Source organism: Aureobasidium pullulans (assembly GCF_000721785.1).
Source record: "Aureobasidium pullulans EXF-150 unplaced genomic scaffold scaffold_1, whole genome shotgun sequence".
Taxonomy (NCBI): Eukaryota; Fungi; Ascomycota; class Dothideomycetes; order Dothideales; family Saccotheciaceae; genus Aureobasidium; species Aureobasidium pullulans.
Window position 1 is genome coordinate 68,377 of NW_021941021.1, and position 21,787 is coordinate 90,163.

At 49.2% G+C, this 21,787-nt stretch overlaps 9 protein-coding genes across 9 annotated transcripts; 4 read left to right on the top strand and 5 right to left on the bottom strand.

Annotated features, from left to right (window-relative positions):
• The first annotated feature begins 1,908 nt into the window (after positions 1-1,908).
• On the top strand, positions 1,909-2,873 carry M438DRAFT_340902 (uncharacterized protein). The gene is made up of 3 exons (XM_029904363.1): positions 1,909-2,180; positions 2,237-2,443; positions 2,506-2,873. The coding sequence occupies exons 1-3, from the start codon at positions 1,990-1,992 to the stop codon at positions 2,735-2,737; spliced, it is 630 nt and encodes a 209-aa protein (XP_029765259.1). The 5' UTR covers positions 1,909-1,989; the 3' UTR covers positions 2,738-2,873.
• A 983-nt stretch (positions 2,874-3,856) lies between these two features.
• M438DRAFT_401261 (uncharacterized protein) lies at positions 3,857-4,679 on the bottom strand (the record flags this gene model as incomplete). The annotated part of the gene is made up of 2 exons (XM_029909527.1): positions 3,857-4,551; positions 4,607-4,679. The coding sequence occupies 2 exons, from the start codon at positions 4,677-4,679 to the stop codon at positions 3,857-3,859; spliced, it is 768 nt and encodes a 255-aa protein (XP_029765260.1).
• Positions 4,680-5,078: 399 nt separating this feature from the next.
• On the bottom strand, positions 5,079-5,985 carry M438DRAFT_360635 (uncharacterized protein; the record flags this gene model as incomplete). Its single annotated transcript, XM_029907452.1, has 2 exons — positions 5,079-5,859; positions 5,913-5,985. The coding sequence occupies 2 exons, from the start codon at positions 5,983-5,985 to the stop codon at positions 5,207-5,209; spliced, it is 726 nt and encodes a 241-aa protein (XP_029765261.1). The 3' UTR covers positions 5,079-5,206.
• A 1,116-nt stretch (positions 5,986-7,101) lies between these two features.
• M438DRAFT_360636 (uncharacterized protein) lies at positions 7,102-9,669 on the top strand. Its single transcript, XM_029907453.1, has 3 exons — positions 7,102-7,379; positions 7,433-9,112; positions 9,160-9,669. Exons 1-3 carry the CDS (start codon positions 7,192-7,194, stop codon positions 9,530-9,532), a joined length of 2,241 nt encoding a protein of 746 aa, XP_029765262.1. The 5' UTR covers positions 7,102-7,191; the 3' UTR covers positions 9,533-9,669.
• Positions 9,670-10,370: 701 nt separating this feature from the next.
• Positions 10,371-11,280, bottom strand: M438DRAFT_312 (uncharacterized protein). The gene has a single exon (XM_029902504.1). It carries the CDS (start codon positions 11,081-11,083, stop codon positions 10,397-10,399), a length of 687 nt encoding a protein of 228 aa, XP_029765263.1. The 5' UTR covers positions 11,084-11,280; the 3' UTR covers positions 10,371-10,396.
• A 196-nt stretch (positions 11,281-11,476) lies between these two features.
• Positions 11,477-12,103, top strand: M438DRAFT_330114 (uncharacterized protein; the record flags this gene model as incomplete). The annotated part of the gene is made up of 1 exon (XM_029903280.1): positions 11,477-12,103. The coding sequence occupies one exon, from the start codon at positions 11,477-11,479 to the stop codon at positions 12,101-12,103; it is 627 nt and encodes a 208-aa protein (XP_029765264.1).
• A 680-nt stretch (positions 12,104-12,783) lies between these two features.
• On the bottom strand, positions 12,784-14,228 carry M438DRAFT_393144 (pyrroline-5-carboxylate reductase). Its single transcript, XM_029909101.1, has 3 exons — positions 14,161-14,228; positions 13,263-14,108; positions 12,784-13,202 (listed from the first exon to the last, which is right to left on the bottom strand). Exons 1-2 carry the CDS (start codon positions 14,204-14,206, stop codon positions 13,267-13,269), a joined length of 888 nt encoding a protein of 295 aa, XP_029765265.1. The 5' UTR covers positions 14,207-14,228; the 3' UTR covers positions 12,784-13,202; positions 13,263-13,266.
• A 2,053-nt stretch (positions 14,229-16,281) lies between these two features.
• On the bottom strand, positions 16,282-19,073 carry M438DRAFT_393145 (heterokaryon incompatibility Het-C). The gene is made up of 2 exons (XM_029909102.1): positions 18,579-19,073; positions 16,282-18,520 (listed from the first exon to the last, which is right to left on the bottom strand). The coding sequence occupies exons 1-2, from the start codon at positions 18,777-18,779 to the stop codon at positions 16,490-16,492; spliced, it is 2,232 nt and encodes a 743-aa protein (XP_029765266.1). The 5' UTR covers positions 18,780-19,073; the 3' UTR covers positions 16,282-16,489.
• Positions 19,074-19,206: 133 nt separating this feature from the next.
• M438DRAFT_401266 (pre-mRNA-splicing factor ATP-dependent RNA helicase PRP43) lies at positions 19,207-21,748 on the top strand. The gene is made up of 2 exons (XM_029909528.1): positions 19,207-19,623; positions 19,676-21,748. Exons 1-2 carry the CDS (start codon positions 19,325-19,327, stop codon positions 21,657-21,659), a joined length of 2,283 nt encoding a protein of 760 aa, XP_029765267.1. The 5' UTR covers positions 19,207-19,324; the 3' UTR covers positions 21,660-21,748.
• The last annotated feature ends 39 nt before the right edge of the window (positions 21,749-21,787 follow it).

The following is a 21,787-nucleotide window of genomic DNA, read 5'->3' on the forward strand; positions in this document are numbered from 1 at the left end:
TTCCGAAAATAATCCTAGTTTCCTATTTTCATCAATTCTTCGTTCTGCCCCCATGATTCTTACTTCTACTTGCTCTCAATGTGATTTTGACCATGCTTGGACTTTGTGTACAATTCGTTATCGTCGCACCACTCCATTGCTCGGTGGTTAAACATGCGCACCTTCGAGTTTGTTTGTCACACATCTTGCTCTCGTGCTTCTGTTGGTGCTTTGCTTGATATGTCGACTTGGGACGAGTCGGATGACTTCCAAGTCGAAAGTCTCCAAATTTCCTGGTGTTCAAACCCGGTTGCAGTTTTCGAATAACCATGGCATGTCGTTCGTACAGCGCATTGTCCCTTTGGCGGCCTGGCGACGTCCGGTTGAGCCTCAATGAGGCTCAAAGATGGTGTGTGGCTGGTGTAACTTCTGCCTCGACAACTCGGTATATTCGAACATTGCGTCGAGTGTGCACATCTTTGTTTATTGATGTTTTCCTTGTGATATTTTGATACCTCCAAGTAGTTCTAATCTGTTCTATATCGGTACCACGTTTGTGATCAACGGACTTGGGTTCACATGTCATGGAAGTCAGTTGGAAATCTTGAGCACCGTGATTGAGAACGCAAGATTCGGTGTAACAACCTCAGGACTGGATGGAATTACTCCTTATGATCACAGAACATGTAAAATACTACAGTGATCGCCCACGTCAATCTACCTAGGAAAAAAATCATTTGTTGGAGAAAATATTTCGTCGACAGTATGTTCGAGGCTTGCTGCGGGGACCACCCTGCCTGATCCAACCCTGTCGTTGCCAACGGCGGTGCTCATGGATGGGAACAAGACGAAAATTTTGGATGTCAACCGAAGCCTTCGACCCCAGCCATCCGAAGCCTGCCGTTTCGCAAGCCACCCGACCCTCGTGGACTTTGCGACATCACAATATTTTCTCGCCTTGTTTTGACCCTGTCGTCCACCATGAAGATGTCTCGGAACTCTTAATCCCGAACGAGTCTACAATATTCACACGACGTCGTAAGACCCACTGAGGGTTCAAAAGATATTGCTTCTCCACTTCAAGGGCGTGTCGCAAATCTTGCATCTTCGAAAGCGATCCACCGTCACCAAGATGGTTGCTACGCAAATGTTTGCTCAACTCCTAAGAACAAACATCCACTCATAGGAAACGGTTGCCTTGGCTTTGAGTTCGCGGAAAAGGAGATGAATAACACGAACATCCCTCTCTCGAGACTGCCGTGCGAACGGTTTTCTGCCTCCTCGACGCCTATCGTAATCAACAATCTCGCTCTGCCACGAACCTGCATGCCCGACATCATGATTCAAGAACTGATATCCAAGGCCGATTACCCGCCACTGAGAACAACGTCGCTGATGATATTTCGCCTCTTTTTGACCATATGCATGCTGTTGTCTCGGTGGTTGATGCCAACGGTGCGGGCTGGCACTGCGTGGTATCGCTGGGTCTTGGCAATATTATAAGATGGTCCCGTTGGCTTACAACGGCTTTTTTGTATAACCGTCGAGGTCATCCAGGTCCCTTAATCTTGTTATACAAGGATTATTCGGCTTCAACTTGGCCAGGTAAGTGAGCGCATAGCCGAAAATCATGGCGAAAAGAGGTGAGAACTGGGCACAAACCTCGAGTGAGCTTTCGGTCAAGTACACATGTCTTCCAGTCCAATCTCACACCTTCAGGCGTTCAATATAAAGCAAGAAAAAGTAGATGGCGAGGGTTACGACTCCAGAGCCACCTGCGCCGAACGGCTACAACGTCCATAACGACCCAAGCCTCTCCCGGTTGCTTGGCTTTATTGAGAGAGATTGCTATATAACAAAGGCCATCAACTCCTCTGTACACCCTTCTACTTCTCATCCACATCCAAAACATCTAGCTCCTATACACCAAACACAAAGAAACTCAACCTTCAGGAAGGAAAACAATACCCCAATTGATCAGGATCAAAGGGAAACGACAACACAATCAAGATGAAGTTCTCAGCACTCACCTTCATCACCTTGGCCGCCTCTTCGGTCTACGGTTCGGTCATTGACCCTGCCGCTCACGAGGATACTTTCGTCAACCTCGAGACTCGTGCTACTTGCTGGAAGTCGGATATGCAAGCTGTCAAGGACCGCATCAACCACTACAACGTATTCTGCCAGATGTACAACGCCCAGTATGTTCTATCCGCCCCTACTGCAGCCCTAGCACAGAAACTAACAAGTCATCCAGACCTCGCGACTCATCTCCTCTGCCTACTTTGACTGCCGCCAAGTTGACTGGAGCATGCTCATGTCTCCTGGCCCAATGGAACAAGCAAGCCAACCCCACCTCGGTCCCCTCAACAGCAGCAAACACCTGCGCCGCCTCAGACATCAACCTGATCAAGAATGAAGCACCCAAGAACTTCCAATCCTACTGCACATGGTGGGGCTTGATGTAAGCTTTGATCCCCCTCATCACCTCTCTCCCCTCAATCAAATACTAATCCAATCTCCCAGTCCTCGCACACGCTCTGCCATCCCTGGAGTCAGCGCATCCCAAATCACAAAATCTTGCAAGTGTCTGCTCGCTTCCACCGGCAACACGGCATCCACCGCCGTCAAAGCCACCAGCACAAAGACCACTTCCACCGCCAAAGCCACTTCCACAGCCGCCGCTTGCAAGAAGCGCAGAAAGGTCCGCAGAACCGTCACCGTCGAGGTCCCCGCCGAGGCCACCCCTTCTGTTTAAGAAGATGATCTTTCTTCTTCCTTTCCTCTTTTTTTCCCCTTCTATCCCGCTCGTTTATTCCATGATACTTCGACAACTGAGCGGTATAGAAAGGAAGCAATTTTCTTTGTGGAGATAAAAAAAACTTAACCCGGGGATAGATGCCTTTGGATGTTTGGATGGAACCTTTTTTATTTTCTTTTACTTCTTCTTCTCTATTGTGGAGGGAAAAACTTCTTCTATTTGGCGGGTTTAATCATAAGTGGTCACGCTGCTTGCAGTTGACAAAGGAAACATCGGGAAAGAAATCTTGAGGATATTCAACTGGATTTGATATCTTGCAAGCAAACAGAGGAGGGGCTCTTATATAATTTGTATTTTTAGATAGAAAAATCTCTGGTCTCTTTTTGAGCAAATACCAATAAGAATATTTATACCGCCCGAAACACCTCTTTACACTTTCTCTCCTTGTCCCATCCATTCACCACTTCCCTCCTTCCCTCCCCTTTTTGATCTTTTGAATGTTTATCAAGAAATCGATTTTTTTTTTCAGCAAGAGGAGATTGAAAGATCACATCCACCACGCGTCCTTGAATTGTACAAGTGGCGAGTACAACAAGCGCGTTCCTGTCGATCTGATCAAACGTCTAAACACGAGGACTACCGTATATGGAAGATCTTCACCAACGCTCTTGACCTAGGTCGTGCTTGGATTCATAATTGCTTGGTTAACCTTTAAGTCTTTAGTCTAGAAAGATCTAGATTGTGAGTGTGCGGGTGAAGAGTGTCTAGATTTGGTGGGAAGGGTTTGGAGTCTAAGGTTGTAGGAGGTAGGTTGTTGGCTACGGTTCTGTTTGATGCTTTTTGATGCATAGCTATAAGGTTTGGAATGGTCGTGATTGCAGCAGTATGCGAGTGCTTTTTTTCTTTCTTTAGAGCGGAGGCAGCCTTCACTAAGAGGGTGATGGATATGGTATTTCTTTAGACTCTCATGCTGGATAGGAGAACGAGTATTGTGTGTTTTGACAGCTCGAAAATAACAGTGTCTGGCATTAGGAGAGAGCGAAAGTAGTGACAAATGTAGTGAATAGAAAGAGTGAATTGATTGTTTAATCGAATGTCAGATGGGTCGAGCATCTATTAACGTAGGTACTCTGGATTCACCCACGGCTCGTCAATACCCCAAAAGTCTTGTGGCTGAACCATCTTTCCCGCGCTTTCGAGTAGCAGACGTATATCTTGGAACCTGCATCCACCTCTCGCCATCAGTCCCAGCTTGGCATCAATGAATGGTTTCCGGAGCATCTGTATGGACTTGGGAGTAGGCCCTGGTTTTTGCAAAGGCCCAGGCTTTTGCGTGTACCCAGTCGGTGGCCAGCGACGAAAACGATGCCCAATCATTCCTTCCTCCACCCCTGAAACACGTACTGCTCCCGTCTGGAAGTCGATTTCGGCTGTGATTCGGCAACAATGGCTTTTGTTCATCACTGACAGCAGGACCCTTGTAAACTTGAATTCGAAAGGGACCGTCTTGTTGAACTCCGACCAGGCTTGATGTGCCATGGCGCCCGACTGATCCATGTCATGGTCCCTGAGCAGGGAGTAAGGCCGCAGAGTCCAATCTTGCAGAACGCCAGCCATGATCCGGACTTTGGCGCGGGACAACAGTGCGTGGATATCAGCTCGGATTTGGCGAGAAGACCAGAGTAGGTTCGTTATGGATGTCATCTTCCCCAGCAGTGGCTCAATCAACATGTACGCTTTAGCGTTCAGATCGAGAAGTATTTCGTATACCACAAAACGGAGCTCCTGAGGCATGTCAAGGAACATCCTCCCTGTGGACAAATGGTCAGGAATGTATGTAAAGGTGCGTGAAATCGGGTGGCCTACATTTGGTGGGCTTTGACCTGAAGGGCAAAGCGATACCAGAATCAATAGATGCTCTGCCGGTTCGAGCATTCATGATTGCGATGCGAATTGAATAATGTGTATATGGAATTTGTGAATCAATGATGGAGAGAGATGGTGATGATGATGATGATGATGATGATGATGATGATGATGATGATGATGATGATGATGATGAGAGAAATAGAGATAGATGCGAGCATTTGACGCCGAGTAGCATAGACAAGGAAATGGAATGCCGAATATTTAAAGAGGAAGGAACCACTGATGGCTTCCACGAACCGCGTCATGATCCGAATCCGATATGCCAAATTAAGCTTCAAAGGATATCTGTGCAGGCATATCAAGATTAGCAGAAAAGAAAGCAGTTCAAAGTGAATGAGTTTGTGCTTTTTGACCTATCAATTGCCAATCTTGTCAAGATTATAGTCGGTTATCGTATCCTCATGCTTGACCTTCGCTCCAGACTTGAAGCCTTTAAGCGGAATCAATCTCATAACCATCATCCTCGTCATTGACAGCATCAAAACAAACCATGTCCTCGTGATTTCCGTAACCATGACAATCCTGCATGTCCTCATCCTAGCAACCAAACAACTCATCATTATCCCAGAAATACTTAGGGCAAGGCAACTCCACCTCACGCAACAACACCTCCACATCCTCCAACATAACACCATCAAACCCCTCCTTACCAGTAAACACCTTCATAGGCTCGAGAAAAGCTTCCTCAAACTCCTCAAACAGGTGATCACAGTAGTTGGAAGAGAACATGGCCAGGCCATCCTCAAAGCCAGGCAGACGGACTGCGACGGTGTTGGTTTTGAAGTTCAGGTTCGCGGTGACTCTGATTTGCATTTCTGCGGTGAAGACAATGATATCGAGGGTCCATAATTTGATTGCGGGAAGAGGTGCCGTGGTGGGTGAAGGGTCTTGCTTCTTGGATCTCTTGCTCTTCTTCTTGGGTCCAGCAACGGCGATGGTGTGGGGCTCGAGCTTGAGGTTGTAGTAGAGACCAGCTTGGATACGAGCCTTGTAGTCGGAGGCGATCAAAGTGGTGACTTCATCGCGGACTTGTTCAGAGATGGCGAGTAGTTTGGTGACGGCATCCAGAGAGTTGGGGGGTTCGACGACCAGGGTCTTGGTGCCTCTGGGGTCGAGAAGGAGGTGGTAGGCTTTGTGGCGCGCTTCGAGAGTGAGATTGAAGAAAGCAGGATCGGCGGGATTGGCAGGGACTATAGTATCGTCAATGTGTGACACGAGCAGGAGGGAAAAACGCTTGGCTTACTTTGAATGTCGACCTCCTGCACTTTGGTGGCAGAGTTTTCTCCTCCGCCAGTATTGGAGCTTTGAGTGTCCATTTCGTGTTGTGATTGCCAACTGATAGACGATGATTATGGGAGGTGAGAGATTGAAAAGTTGTAAAAAGAAGGAAATATAGCGAAGCCGCAGAGAGGGGACAAACAGGAGCTCCTCCAAGCTTCAAGCTGCAAACAAAGAAGTCTGGAGCTTCAGCGGGGCATAGACCGCGACAAACTGAGACCAAGGCATTGATGTTACGTATTAGATTAGGTGGATTATAATTAACAGACAAAGAGAGTTTGGAGATGATAGAAGACTGGAGAGTCGTTAGGATAAATCAAGTAGAGTGCACGCGATTGAGTGTACCTTGCGTGGATATTTCAGCCATAACAGCGAGAGTGTCACAAGCAGAAGGAGTCTGCGTCTAAGGGCTTTGGAGTTTGACACGGTGACGATGTGAGAGCAAAAATGAAGGTGAGAAGAGAGAGGAGGAAAGAATGCTCAAGGGAGTTCCAGAGATATGGTTATAAGTGCGACCGTACAAGATCCAGAGATCCAACAGTGTGGTCGCAGAAGATACGGAGATCTTGGTGTACAGCAGAAGTACTTTTTGACATGTTTTGTGGAATGTGTTACCGGGAGGTTGTTTGTTATGTATATGCCGTGTAATGGTGATCGGTAATGAGGACGTAGAGGATAGTCGAACAGATCATGACTGAGCTCTCAGCTTGCCAACTTTGCTTCAAAAACACCCATCAAAAGGCCTCCAAGATGTTCTTGAAGCTCGAGTAACGGTCAGCTGAGAGTGCGGATTACTGGTTATTCTCTCTGAACATTTAACATGAAAGCCGTCTTGTCTTCTGATAGTGAGGTTCTGAAGACATGTTCATATGCTGAGAGCTAATGCTGGTCGCTCTCAGCGGACACCTTGGACAGCTGGAAAAGCATCGTGCATTCCGATGTTCACGTCCTAGAGGTAAGACCGTGGCAGGAGCAGTCAATAAATCGTAGGAGCAACACCAGAGATGACGTCCAAGCAGGAAGAAACAATAAGAGGGGTTTAGGACGATGGTTGCCATAACGGGTATAGCGCGAATTCGAGGGTGAGAGTCGCCCAAGGTTTGAGCGGACCTCAGCGGTGCCCTCGGTCCAAGACGTTCCATTCGGCGAAATAGGGATCCTGCAATTTTCGCGATGACTGCAGGGGATAGAATGACAGAACATGTCGCTATCAACCGCTCACGTGTCGATTGTACAGTGATAACATGAGCACGCCCGTCGTATCTGGTGCGACGCGACGGTCACAGGCTGCTGCGGAGGACAGCTTGGCGTGCAAGGAATGCCGTCGTCGCAAGGCCAATTGCGACCATAAGATTCCGGAGTGCTCGACTTGCAAGCGTTATAAGCGCCATTGTCTTTACGATAGGCTGGGAAAGACGCCGCTAACGAGAAGGTGCGTGTAGATGAAGCTTCGTTGCAGGCTTTGCGGCTGATATTGGCTTCTAGGCATCTTACAGAGGTGGAGCATCGTTTGTCGCGTGCTGAAGGGATTCTCAAGAGGTTGTTTTCTGATCAAGAAGTTTCGTATCTGCTTGACCAGGAACGATCTGGTGATGTACCCACGCTGCCGCCGATAAGGAGTATATCGCAAACACATACACCACGGACTGCTAGCCCTGCCGCAGGGAGCGTAGACTCGCCAGTTACCTCGCAACAACAGCGAAGTGTGACATCACAACCTCAAGTACCAACTCAAGGAAGCACTGGTCTCGATGATCCTGGGTCAGCATGGAGCTTTCCCACGACTGATGTTGAGCCAGACCCTACAGCGGCATTGTATCCAGATGGCGACGAAGAATTTGAGTGGGATGAGAGAGAACAGACTGGACTGCATGGCGGTGTCGCAATCACCGAGGACGACGAAGAAGGTGTCAGAAAAGTCATGGACGGTATGGCTACTCTGAAAGTCGACGCTGCCAATTACGGTTATCTTGGAATGGCGTCTGGAGCCTCTCATCTGCGATCTCTCTGGATGGAGTCTGGAAATGGGCCCTCCTGGGATTCTGGCGCTTGGCATGACAGACGACGAGATCTGCAAGATTTGCTTCGAAGACAGACAGAGAGTTCCTCGATAGCTTCAGCCGTGCAGACTCAGACTCTGGTGACAAGAGCGATGGTCGACGTGTTTGTTGATGCATTCTTCGTGCGGTACCATCCGGTCTTTCCAATCTTGCATGAACCGACATTTCGGGCTCAATATGCAAGCCGGATGGCTCGACCTGGTCAAGGTATCTGGCTTGTACTGGTCAACATCGTTGCGGCGTTGGGTGCTTTTGTTACCAACCCAAGCTCCTCGGATGATACGAGTCTGTCAATCTTCAGGACAGCAAAGCGATATCTTGCAGTCAATGCCTTGGAAACAGGCAATCTGACGTTGGTTCAAGCATTCGGTATGTCGGCCATGTTCCTGCAGAAGATCAACAAGCCCAATACCGGCTACAATTATGGTGGTGTCGCGATCAGAATGGCTATCGGGCTTGGATTACACAAGGAGTTTGGTTCTCAGCACATGAGCCCTTTCAAGCAAGAGTTGAGGCGCCGAATATGGTGGTCTCTCTGTGTCCTGGACGTAGGCGCAACCATTACCTACAGTCGTCCTTTGATCTGGCCACAAGTCGGAGTTGATGCAGCTTTACCATCCAATATCCGGGAGCAGGACCTCATGGCCAACTCACCGGTGACGCCACCCGAAGTCGACGAACCGACAGTCAACACATACCTCCGAGTACAATCGTCATATCACCTGCAGACCATGCCAATATACAACCGCTTGATTAGCAACCCACCACCGCTTCCAGAAGAACTCTTGACGCTCGATTCGACCATTGTGGAGGCCTGGTTGAGTCAGGTGCCGCATTATTTCCATGACAGCAGTGGCCCTATGCTGGAAGATCGATTTGCCTTACCGCATGGCATCAACTGCTGGAGATATCGCAACCTTCGCATTGTCATCTTCCGACCACTCTTGGTCAAATGGGCATTGCAGGACGGCAGAGAGGAGACGCTCACTTGGCACGAGCAAGAAGCGACGAATAGGTGTTTGCGTGCTGCTCGAGAAAGTATAGCATCGATTCAAAACTTCTGGAAGTCGAGGTCGCAGACGAGATTGACTGCTTTCTATGTGCTGTTAGTATCGCTATCACTGAAGCTTGACAACTACTGACTGTTTCCAGATACTTCATCTTCCAAGCGGCACTTATCCCAATACATTGTCTGCGTTGCAAGTCCAAATCCAGGCTGGCACCAGAATGGCGAGACCAGGTGTCGGCGACTCTGGAGGTCGTCGAATCAATGATTGGGTTGAATCCGAGCGCCTCAAAATGCCGCGATGTCATCATGAGTCTCTGTGGCTCGCATCTTCGAAACCTGGATGACGAATTCGTCGATTATGAACAGGCGTTCAACTTTGAGCCGACAATGGACGCGACAGCATGGATGGCAGGATGTGCGCCTACTCTGATCAATGAAAACTTGTGGGCAGGAAGCCTGGACAACACCAGTGCGGAGCTGTCCTTCAGCACTTGGGAGGGTGATTGGAACATTTGAAACGTGTCGATGTGTCAGTTTCCATCCGATGGTGGGTAGCCAACTGAAACATGAGAAGTTGGAAATATTCAGCTAACGGATAGAAGTGCAAGGATGGCGTCGACTGCATGGGTCAATGTGGCCGGCCAAGCTCACCGAACCGCTCTGCTGGGTCAATCGCTCGAGTGAAGTGCTCTTTCCGCGTTGGTAGATGCACCTAACCGCCGTGCTTGCCGGTGCACGTGTCAATCCTACCAACACCAACCAAACACAACCAATATGAGATTAAAAGTTGAGCCACGCTTCATCAACGCTGTCGTAGTCTAGAGGTTTAAGACGCCGCTCTCCCACCTTAAAAGCGGAGGTCCCGAGTTCGAACCTCGGCGGCAGCAATCCTTTTGCATCTACACCATAAGCCAGAGAGTCAGAGACTCAACAAAGGCCGTCTATCAACTTTTTGCGTTATCCTTCCTCCTTTTCGGGGCATAATTTGATCAAGGGCTGAGATATTAAAACTATCTTTCCGACCTAGAAACTTATGATTCTAAAGCAAGGGGCCGTTCTCCTAACGCAAGGGTTTACACTACCTTTTATACATTGAGATCTCCTGCCCGCCCAGGTGTATCATTATGTCCTCCTCTACCGACTAGTACCCCAAGGATGCGCAATTAGCAATGCTGGAGCAAGATGTTATGGATTTGGTCAGCTATTTACGAGGGTGTCGTCCGACTCGAAATACAGCAAATAGCCACAAAATTGAGCATAGCTCGGCCACTCTGATGGTCTGTTGCTCCCTGGGTGACATATTCTCCCGATCTTCGAAGCATCGCTAGCAAAAGTGCCATAGTAAGAGCACGTTCTTCAGAGCAAGCATGGCGACCACAATCAAGAAGGTGCAAGATATGCGGCGGCACGAATAAAGCCGTTCTCTCTGTCGCTGATGACTCGGTCAAACAAGTCTTTGATTTGTCTGACAGTCTTCTGCTGGTTACCAGAACCAGGGCCCGAGTCGTTACAAGTCATGCATGCTGAGCTGTGCGGCACAACATCGATCTGAAGTGCAGGTGTAGAGTGGATCATGTTGACAACGGGCTGCAAAATGGCGAGTGAATTGTGTCTACCGCCGCATCGCACTTCAATGACGAATCTGATGGGAACACCAGTCGAAGATGCCTTCTTGACACGGTCGGCGACGATTTGAAAACGATGTGCTTGCGTCTTGAAATCCGGATAGTGGCAGTAATTGCCCCCGAAGAACTCAAGGGATAGTACACGAGTACAGAGTGATGATGCTTCTTGGTAGATTCGCAGACTACAAAGCAGTAGCGTGGGTACTTTGGTGTGATGAGCTGGGAGTGCTTCCTTGTAGATCATCAAACGGATCTCCAGAGGCAGGTCAAAGAGATTTGTCGAGCGTGTCATTGTGTCGGAGATGGTTTCGGATTGTCCAACAACCTCTGTGATGACGGTGTTTGCTGCTTGTTCAACGGGTCGTTTGATGGGCGTCTTGTGTTTGGTTTGTTGCTCGGTGGGTGGCTTGGGAGCGGCCATCACCATCATTTCTGCGAGCATGATGGCAAGACGAGAAAGAAATCTGGCGCCTGGGATAACTCATTTAGCCGATGATACGTTTCGAAAGGTAAGACGGCGCCTCGAAGCGCCGCAAGAACTGTGAGATACGGAGGATAAATGCTTACGGGAAGTGAGGATGCGCCGACGACTCTTGCGTTGCAGTCAATGGCCGAGATGGTACCAGTGAAGTTTTGATGGGTTTGAGGTTGTGATGACCGTCGGAGCGATTTGACGCGTATTCACGTCCTGATTTTATCGGCGCGATGGCGACTTCTCTGGCACGTTGAAAGCGACGCGACTGCCTCGACTCTGACGCGCTAGAATCACTCCCTACTCTCAAAACCCCGACAATTCAATCAAATTCATGGTCTCACGCTGCGCAACATCGTCAAGATGACTGATACTCGCCTTTCGAACGACGTTCCGGATCACTCAGACGAAACCCATACATCCACAACCATCAGAACCTCGACACTTTCTAAGATTCAGCCAAATGTCTCTAGGCTTGGATTCATGGACTTGCCCCCAGAGCTACGTCTGATGATCTACCGACACGCTTTTCCAGAAGACGAGATCTACATTGTGGTATACGGAAACACCACCCGAGCCCACCCCTACCATGAACAAACCTCTGGCTTATTACGCCTTAATCGTCAAATCACTCGAGAGATTGACGCCATCTGTACTTACGTCGTCCACGACTATTACGACATTTTCGCCCTCGCACCAAAAACAGTCAACAAGTTACATGAGATCTGCAAGCTTCTAGCTCAGGCAAACAGGAAGATCACCGTGCGAATCGAGCTCGAGTTTTGGGGACACTCCGATTTACGTGATCTTCTCGAAAGCTTGCCGGGATGCAAAATTGAGATCAAGACTCATACTCACAACATTAAACTCGATGTCTTGATCCGACGTGTGGAAATCTGGAAGGAGTCCGGTGGTATTGAAGCATCTGTTACGGTTATGCGTTGTCAAAAGCAGGGACTAAAGTGCTGCCAATATCTGTGGGGATTGTGAGATGATTAATCTCACCAGGAATGTCTAGATGGGATGACAAAACACCAGAAGATGATTGAAGGACGATGTTGCTATCGCTGTGCTCTTATGCAGCCCTCACCTCCGAGAATTCTTGCTTCATGTCAATAACTTTGACACAATTCGATCTACAGCATCACGTCACATGAAGGGAACTCACTCGGGCTTGCGTTTATCTAGGACGCGGTAAAATGGACGAACTTCCAGTTAGACCTTAGCAGTCAACACCCTTAGGCATGTCAGTGTTTCGGTCTGGTGTCAGTCTACCGAGTAGATTACAATTCGTTCTCTCGTCTTCTGTAGCTTTCCCGCTCTATTGCTCTAAAGACACAATTAAAGCCACCATATCAAAGCGAAGAATTTCCCACATCTCATTACATTTTCCCTGATGGTGATACATCAGCAAGAAACAGCAGTCATCATACTATTGTAGTTGTGAGGGTATGAATTGTCAAGTCACCCCGGCTTCGAGCGAGACAGACAATCGTAGTTTGAGCATGAATACGTTCAAGAGCGTACTTGTTTACTTGTTAATATCTGTGCATTACAAAAGCGACTGGACAACTTTTTTGGCAACTAAAGATCATATTGAATGAATACCCAGTCTTGCCAGCGAAAAATTGGAAGGCATGGAAGAAATACTCTTGTGATCATGCATATATCGCGGCTGCCAGCCACCACCTCTACCAATAGTCGCTGAGCGACTAGCACGAAGGAAGATCTGCTGTTTTTCCTCTTCCTTGCGAGCTAACGCTTATGACATTCAAGAACATCGTCCATAGTAATGGCCAGTTCATGGAGTCAGAGTTGTTCCAATGGACCTGATATCACAATATCGCTGCCAGTCGCGTACGGCCGTTGCGGCCGATGGATCTCAACGGAGATACTTGCTGATGCTGTTTGGGTGGCTACAAAGGGTGATCGCTGGAATGGAATATACAGAGGATTTCTACTTGCAAAATCTCGCAAAGATGCAGCTGGACAAGCAAGGGGCGGGACCACTCGGTGAGTAGGCGGGTATCGCATGCCTAAGTCCGACTTGCCAGAGCATCACTTCGAGGGCAGGACGGAATGAAGACTTCTAAATCGCGATTGTTCAGTTTGCCGTAAAACTTGTAGACCAATTTGATGACGATGATACCATTTTATGTCATATTTCTCGTGTATCTGATAGCATTCCTAGTAGCGTCCGAAATGGCAGATCTGGTCTGTCCTTTCTCGAGGTCCAGCACGGCATTGATCGTGATGCCCTTTGCCACAGACATTGATTCTTTCAAAGACTCGGGAGTCATGCCCTGATCCAGTAGGCCAGCTGCACTCTTCAGACTCTGTGCAGAGAGCGCTAAGGCCAAAGATCGAGGGATACCCTCTGCCACAGCCGCATCTGTGACAGCATCGACGGCAATCATCATGAGAGCGTTGCAAGTTGCGTGTGCTGCCGTGGCTTCGTTCATAAGTTCCTCCGGTAGGTAATGAACGCTGCCAATTTGTCGGAAGATCCAATCGCAAAGGGCCTTTTCATCGTCTCCGGCATGGTCTGTTTCAGCAATCATGGTGACTGAGTCCAGGTTTTGTGCTCCAATGCTAGGGATGACGTGGATGACATGGAATTGCTCTGCTCTGTTGGTTTCCTCATTGAGCACGAAAGCATCAATGACCTGTTCGCAAGTCGTACCAGCCAGCAAACTGATGACAAGTTTACCTCGCAAAGATTTGCAAAGCGGCATGTTTTCCGAGATCGATCTGAGTTCTGCAGGCGGAATACCGAGCATGATGACATCGGCTTTGTCGACGGCTGAAGACCATGCGTGTAGGGAAGTAGCGCTTTGGATGCGGTATGCTTCATCGCCGAGAACCTTCTGCACTCGTTCGAAGGATTCCTTAAATCTGACGCAAGCGTGTATTTGGAGCTTGAAGTCTTCTGAGTTCTTGTGGCCCGGGCGGACGCTGGTGAGTAGGCCTTTGATGATGGCAGTGCCCATGAAGCCTGCTTACATGTCAACTTTGACTCCGTGATAGAACATTGTGGAATGACAAACCACTTCCGAGCACCGCGATACTAAGTCTCTCTAGGGGGCAATCCATCGCATGTCCAGGTCGCTTATGGGTAGACTGAAAGATTGTCAATAGGACGAAGTCGCAGAATGAAGTCAGAATAAATAATTGCAAGAGGTTGGCCGCCCCGCCATTGGATTGTGGAGTGGATTTCCTATTCCGTCATGGCTATCGCGGTGTCGGCATGACATCCGATCGGAAGTGCAACCGGTTAGCTCAAGCGCCCTTGTCTCTCTTGCAACACGACGGACATGTAACCGGTCATCCGTCAAATGGACTAAGCAACTGCCTCTTCGATCCAGTATTTCGACACACAATCCAAGAAATAAATCATACCCCGGAGCTCTTTCGCATTACTAGCTGATCTCAGAGCAGACCGCCCCCAAGGAAAGTGAGGCGTATAAATCGCCTACTTTTGCGAATTTGATCAGTTATCTTCTGCACAGTATGTGGAACATGGTCCACAGCCTTGAGTCAAAGTCGCAACGTCACTCATGCGTTATTCGAACCAAAAATCATGGGATGGAAAGAAGAGCACCAGGTCAATGATTCATCTAGCTATCTAAGTCTCTTCTGCCGCCGCAGTGATTATTAGCAAACGGCGCCTCTTAGAATACTCTAGTGGCCATCGAGGATCACTGACCTGCCCCTCTGCTTTACCCCGCCGCCTAATTATTCAATGATGATACTGAGATTGAGAACCAGTAGAGCACATACTTATTGTATGATGTTGCCAATTTTTCCCCCAATGACGAAGTCGTCGTCGGCTGTACCAGAACAGCACATGGTGGAGTGTTCAACGCTTTTATACTATACTCTTGGTCAAAAATCATCCATGTTCTTGTCCGTCGTTACGATTTCAACCATTACACACACATTAAGCTTTCAGGTAGAGATGTACGATAATCTTTCTTTTGTTTCTCATTGTGTCAAATCTGCTGTACATCCACATTTTTGGAGATGTGGGACCCTATATGATAATGACGATGATGGGGACGTTCGAGTTTGATATTGACAGCACGGCATATAAAAAGCCTTGATGCAATCACGCAAAAGTATCACGACGTGCCGCCACCGCTGCCGCCGACGACTGTCCCCTGTGACGAAAACGTTGAGACGACTTGCGAACTATGATGAGAACACCCAGTGCAGAAAAATACAGGATATCGGAGAGGAGAAGCAGGGTATCAGGTCAATGACACCTATAATTTCTCTTCCTCTTATCACCTTTGCTACTTTAGCGATAGAAGATCTCACCTTAGACGGTGTAGCGAAACGAGTAGCTTTCGCCCAGATTCACTGACCTGCCATGTTTGTCTCCTGCCTTCTTCTGTTTTACATTACCTAGATTGAGATCACGTTTGCAGCTCAAGCAAGCTCATATTAAGAAGAAAACCGTCTTCTCGTTCCGTCAATTGGGGTGCTTTTGTTGCCAGCTTGATTAGCAACAAATTAAGAAAGAGCTATCTAAATGTACTCTTCCCGACTAGATGAAGAACACCATGGTTACGTTGCGCTAAGCGAAGGCGAGTGACTCGCGACTTACAATCCATGTTCTACAGAAACGTTGGAGTTCTCATTAACACACTTGGTTCAAAGCTGACATGCCCCGTCATGAAGCGCAACGATTCTCTTGTTTAGTATAAATGTTCTCAACCACGATAATGTGTTCTTCGCAAAGCCCCAACGCACCTAAGGATATTTAGAGGAAAGATCAATGTCCAGTACAGAGAACCATGGGACTGATTGAAGAGCTCATATAAATCGTTCAGAACAACACTCTGCCTGGTATGGAGAAGACAAAGCGAGGCATCGGGTCAACGACACCTCCGTCTCTTACCTACCTCCATCTTGTATTCAACTTTGCACACTATTCACTGGGATTACTGGCTTCCGTTGATTATGGGACAAGAATCTAGAGACTCAAAGGGGAACAAAGGCGACCTCACTGACCTTGTAGGTGTCTTGCGTGCGTGTGCTTTCGCCTACTCAATCTGTTGACTGAAAAATAATCAACCATTATAGAAACTGGACTCACAGAATTGCGAGGCTAGACAACACGATGTTCAGTGACAGATGCAGTAAGGTATGATGACAGAAGCTGTCCTAAGGACCACAGGCAGATTTACCCTTACTGAACACTCAACAAAGATGACCTGAAGAGATAGGAGATAACTTGCAAAAGGTATTGTCATTGTGTCATTCAGCTTTCAAATTCGAACCACTAATCGGACTCGCACATATAAAGGTAAGCATCGCTACCTTCCTCAATCGCATCCGAAGCCCAGCGCGTGATTGTTACATAACCTTCACTCAGTAACCTTGGTAGTATCCCGACGAGTGTCCTTGGTCATATCCTGGCGGAGGGCCTTGACCATAGCCGTGCTGTTGATGTTGCTGCTGTTGGTCGTATCCGCCGTACTGGCCAGGTGGTGGTGGGCCTGGCGGAGCAGCGCCGTACTGGCCACCAAATTGTTGAGGAGGTCCAGGTGGAGGTGCTCCGTAAGGTGTTCCAGCATCATAGGGCACTTCGTAACCTTGTTGGTAAGCGCTAGGATATGCATAGGGATCGTTGTTAGCAAAGCCCGCAGGAGCCGGAGGCTGGTACTGCTGGTTGTAATCGGCAGGTGGAGGAGCACCCCAACCGGCTTGAGGAGTAGCAGGACCGGGTTGACCATAGCCTGAGCCGTACTGCTCGGGAGTGCCTGAGGCGTCCATACCACGTTGTGGGTGCTGGCCCATGCCAAAGACGTTCTGCATATCTCCGGGACCGCCATGAGAGTGGAGATGAGGGTTGGCGCCACCAGTGTGGTTGTGGCCGGCCTTGACACTCTCAGAGCTCAGGAGTCTGTCGAGGTCATGACCGCCGCCAGGGCGTTGACGGGCCCATTGCTCAACTACAGCGAACATCTTGGTTTGGATCTCGCAGTGAGGGTCGCGGATAGCAGGGTGGTGGAAAACACGAAGCACGTCGTTGAGGACTTCTTCTTCAGGCACATCAGGGTGGTCAAATGCGTAGATAATACGGGGTGCGACGTATTGGAGAATACAGGCAGCAACCTTGCCAGCAGGTTCGTTCAAGATATTGCTGAAGTGGTCCTTAGACAGCAGAGAGTGTGTAGGGTCGGTGCTGAAGGGGTCTGTCCAAACTTCGTACTGATGTTTTCCACTCGCGTCGACGACACTGCTGCTACCCTGCTTTAGACTGTTCGAAGCAGCGGCGATCAGAGGAGTGATGTAGGGAGCGAGCAGACCCATGACAGTCAACGTAACCTTTTCAGTGATCTTCTCAATCAAACTCTCCAGACCAGGAATCTTGGAGACGATGTTGCTGATGCTGCGAACGACATTGTCACGGAAGACGAGGATGGGATAGATCTTGGCAACGATTGCCTGAGGGTCGGCGGTGTTGTTGGCAGATGCGACAGGATTCCAGGCACGATCCTGACTGTAGCCACCGTCATCGAAGCCACGAGCACCGGCGCCACCGTTCTGAGCAGCATATTGATCGGACTCAGTTTGTAGACGAACAGCTTCCTGGCATAGACCGCTCGTACCGGGCACCTTGGATAACAGGCTGACCAAGCCAGACACTTCTCCCGAAGGCCCAGAGCCAGAGCGCTTTCCTTGAGCGGAAGCATCGTTCAAGGCACTCTGCATCTCATCAACCTCACTTTGTGTGACATGATCAGTGGCTTCACCCAGGACGGAGTGCATGAAGTCGACGCCGCCAAAAGTGCCAGTGACCAGTGGGAAAACACGCTTGCCACGAAGGTTGATTTCAGTGTTTGCTCCAACATGAGGGAACACGTTATTGTGTCCAAGCTCACGAAGTGCAAGCTCGGTGTAATTTGTGTGCGCCCCCCAATCCTCTAAACAGTGAAGGCTCTGCCCTAAACAGCGTAAAGCTTCGCACAAATCTTTTTCCTCGCCCTTGTTTTGACCGTGAGTGTAAAGGCGGCCGTAATGAATAGCTCTCTTGAAGCTGTATCTGATGTATCCAGCCGAGGTGGCCCAATCGCCGCGTTCGTTTGCAATGTAGTTCTTCATACCAGTGTCTGGGTCAATGGCAAGCTCCTGGGGTGAAACGGGACCACGAAGACGCTGGTCAAATTGCCTGGCATCTTGATTGTCGGCATAATCCTTGGGGTTGTCGATGTGCTCCTCAGGACGGTAGACACCAAGGCGCTCGTCGGTGACTTCGAATTCAGCTGTGGCATATCCGAAACTCATAAAAGCAAGAACCCAGACCAAGATCCGGATAGTGCTAGCAGGAACACCTTTGAGAGTACCGACATCGACAGCTTGACTGTAATCACGGAGCCAGTTGCCAAAGTAGACGCGCTGTGGAATATGGTCATCAACAAAAGAAATTCTTGGGTACTACAGAGATCAGTCCTACCTTGATCATCATCGAAGTCCACTTGTGCTTCTTCAAGCAGTCGACAGTCTTGAGCATATCCTCGATGTCACCATGGCGCCAGTTCTTGCCTTCAATCTTTGAGATGGAAGCAATGTTTCCGGCGCCGAAGGCATGAGTCGGAGTTGCAAAGAGCAAGACTGCCACCAGACAGAGAAACAGTAGCAATTTCGTGTTGGCCATGATGGTGGATTTGTGTGTGTAAAGATCAAACGATGTAAAGATCAAACGATGATGGAGATGAAGATGACGACGAAGGTGGGATAGGTTTATATGAGGCTGAAGCGTGGAGGGGCACAGGTGGCTGTGCGTTGACGAATGCGAGTAATGCACCACGAATCCTTTAGATGTTCTATTCTTGGTGCGCAGCAAGCAGAGATGCAAAAGCAGTGTATGTGAAGCTTATGGTCAAACGATATTGACCCAGGCAGCTATGTATCACTGTGTATGTAGCATTAGACGAAAAGAAACATCTTGCGGTGGTTTGGGCGGAGGGCGGAGGGCGCAAAGAGGGCGGAGAGACGGAAATGCCAAGGCCAACGATGATGAAGTTGCAGGGACTTTTTTGGGACCAGCAAAGCGGCGACTCTTTGGCATTTGTTTCTCGACTTGTCGACGACAACCACTTTATCACTCTTGTCGCACCCACTGCCCGCCCATTCCTCTACGCCTTATCGCCTCTTCTAGACTAGGGTCGTTTCTCACGCCACCACATCATCAGCGACAATATGTCCGACAGAAGATCCGGCGACGAATCGCGCGCAAAGCGCCAGAAGATGGAATCTGATCCCGCCTCCAACCCCTACCTCGCACACATGAACCACAACGAGGACAACGGCTACAGCAATGGACGCTCGAATGGCGGTGCTTCCGATGGTCTCACTCACTTCAAGCGCCACCAGACGACGGCTCAGCTGGCTGCAAAGGCTGAGGATGGTCCTTCAAACCCTTTCAACGGCAAGAACCTGTCTGAGCGCTACTTTGGTATCTTGAAGACTCGCAGAAACCTGCCTGTCCACGCTCAAAGGTACGTGGCTAGTCTTCCTATCAAGCCGCGTAATTACTGACTAAACGTGTAGAAATGAATTCCTTCAAATGTTCCAGCAAACGCAAATCCTCGTCTTCGTCGGTGAGACCGGTTCAGGAAAGACCACTCAGATCCCTCAGTTCGTCCTCTACGATGATCTGCCGCATCAGCAAGGCAAGATGGTTGCTTGTACACAGCCCCGTCGTGTGGCCGCCATGTCGGTCGCTCAGCGTGTCGCGCAAGAGATGGATGTTACACTGGGTCAAGAAGTCGGTTACAGCATCCGTTTCGAGGATATGACATCGCAGAACACCATTCTCAAGTACATGACCGACGGTATGCTTCTGCGTGAAGCTATGAACGACCACAACCTCAGCCGCTACAGCACAATTATTCTCGATGAAGCTCACGAGCGTACTCTGGCCACCGATATCCTCATGGGCCTCCTCAAGGAGGTCGCCCAGCGCAGACCCGACTTGAAGATCATCATCATGTCCGCCACTCTTGATGCCGAGAAGTTCCAAAAGTACTTCAACGATGCTCCTCTCCTTGCCGTCCCTGGTCGTACCCACCCCGTCGAGATCTTTTACACCGCCGAGCCCGAGAGAGACTACGTCGAGGCCGCTATTCGTACCGTTCTTCAAATTCACGCTACCGAGCCCGAAGGTGATATCCTGCTCTTCTTGACCGGTGAGGAGGAGATTGAGGATGCATGCAGAAAGATTGGTCTGGAGTCAGATGAGATGATCAGAGAAGCAGGTGCTGGTCCATTGAAGGTATACCCTCTTTACGGTTCTCTGCCTCCTGCTCAGCAACAGCGCATCTTCGACCCTGCACCTGGTCCTTTCCGCCCTGGTGGTCGTCCCGGTCGCAAGGTCATCATCTCGACCAACATCGCCGAAACTTCGCTCACTATCGATGGTATTGTCTACGTTATCGATCCCGGATTCAGCAAGCAAAAGGTCTACAACCCCAGAATCAGAGTCGAGTCTCTGCTCGTTTCGCCCATCTCAAAGGCTTCAGCCCAGCAGCGTGCTGGTCGTGCTGGACGTACCAAGCCTGGAAAAGCTTTCCGTCTGTACACTGAGGCTGCTTTCAAGAAGGAGCTCATCGATCAGTCATACCCCGAAGTTTTGAGATCAAATTTGTCGTCAACTGTTCTGGAATTGAAGAAGCTTGGAGTCGACGATTTGGTACATTTCGATCTTATGGACCCTCCCGCTCCCGAGACTCTTATGCGCGCCCTGGAAGAGCTGAACTACCTTGCCTGTCTCGACGACGAAGGTGAGCTGACTGAGCTTGGTCGTATGGCTTCAGAATTCCCTCTGGACCCTGCTCTTGCAGTCATGCTTATTTCATCTCCCGAGTTCTACTGCTCCAACGAAATTCTCTCCCTCACAGCACTTCTCTCGGTACCGAATGTGTTTGTGCGACCAAACAGTGCTCGCAAGCGTGCCGACGAGATGAAGGACCTCTTCGCACACCCCGACGGTGATCATCTCACCATCCTTAACGTCTACCACGCCTTCAAGTCACCAGCAGCACAAGACAACCCCAAGCAGTGGTGCCATGACCACTTCTTGTCATACCGTGCCCTGCAGCAGGCCGATAACGTCCGCATGCAACTCAAAAGAATCATGGAGCGCAACGAGATTGAGCTCATGTCAACACCATTCGAGGACAAGAAGTACTACGAGAACATCCGCAAGGCTCTCGTCTGTGGTTACTTCATGCAGTGTGCCAAACAGGACTCTGGCAAGAAACAGTACATCACAGTGAAGGACGAGCAGACCGTCTTGTTGCACCCTTCGACAGTGCTGGGCACCGACAGCGAGTGGGTCTTGTACAATGAGTTTGTCCTTACCACAAAGAACTACATTCGTACAGTAACTTCAGTCCGTCCTGAGTGGTTGTTGGACATTGCACCGAAATACTACAACATTGAGGACTTCAAGAAGGGAGACATGAGAACATCACTACAAAGAACGGCGGACAAGTTGAGGAGAAAGGAGATGCTCGCAGCCGGAAAGCGCTAAGCGAGGTTGTTTGTTTGTTGTGTAGATTATCTCAAAGGTTGGAAGAATAAATTCATGACTATCTACGTCTGTTCATTGACAGACAAAGCAAGTTGTTTTCCATTCCAAGTGCATGCCGTGGAATGTGG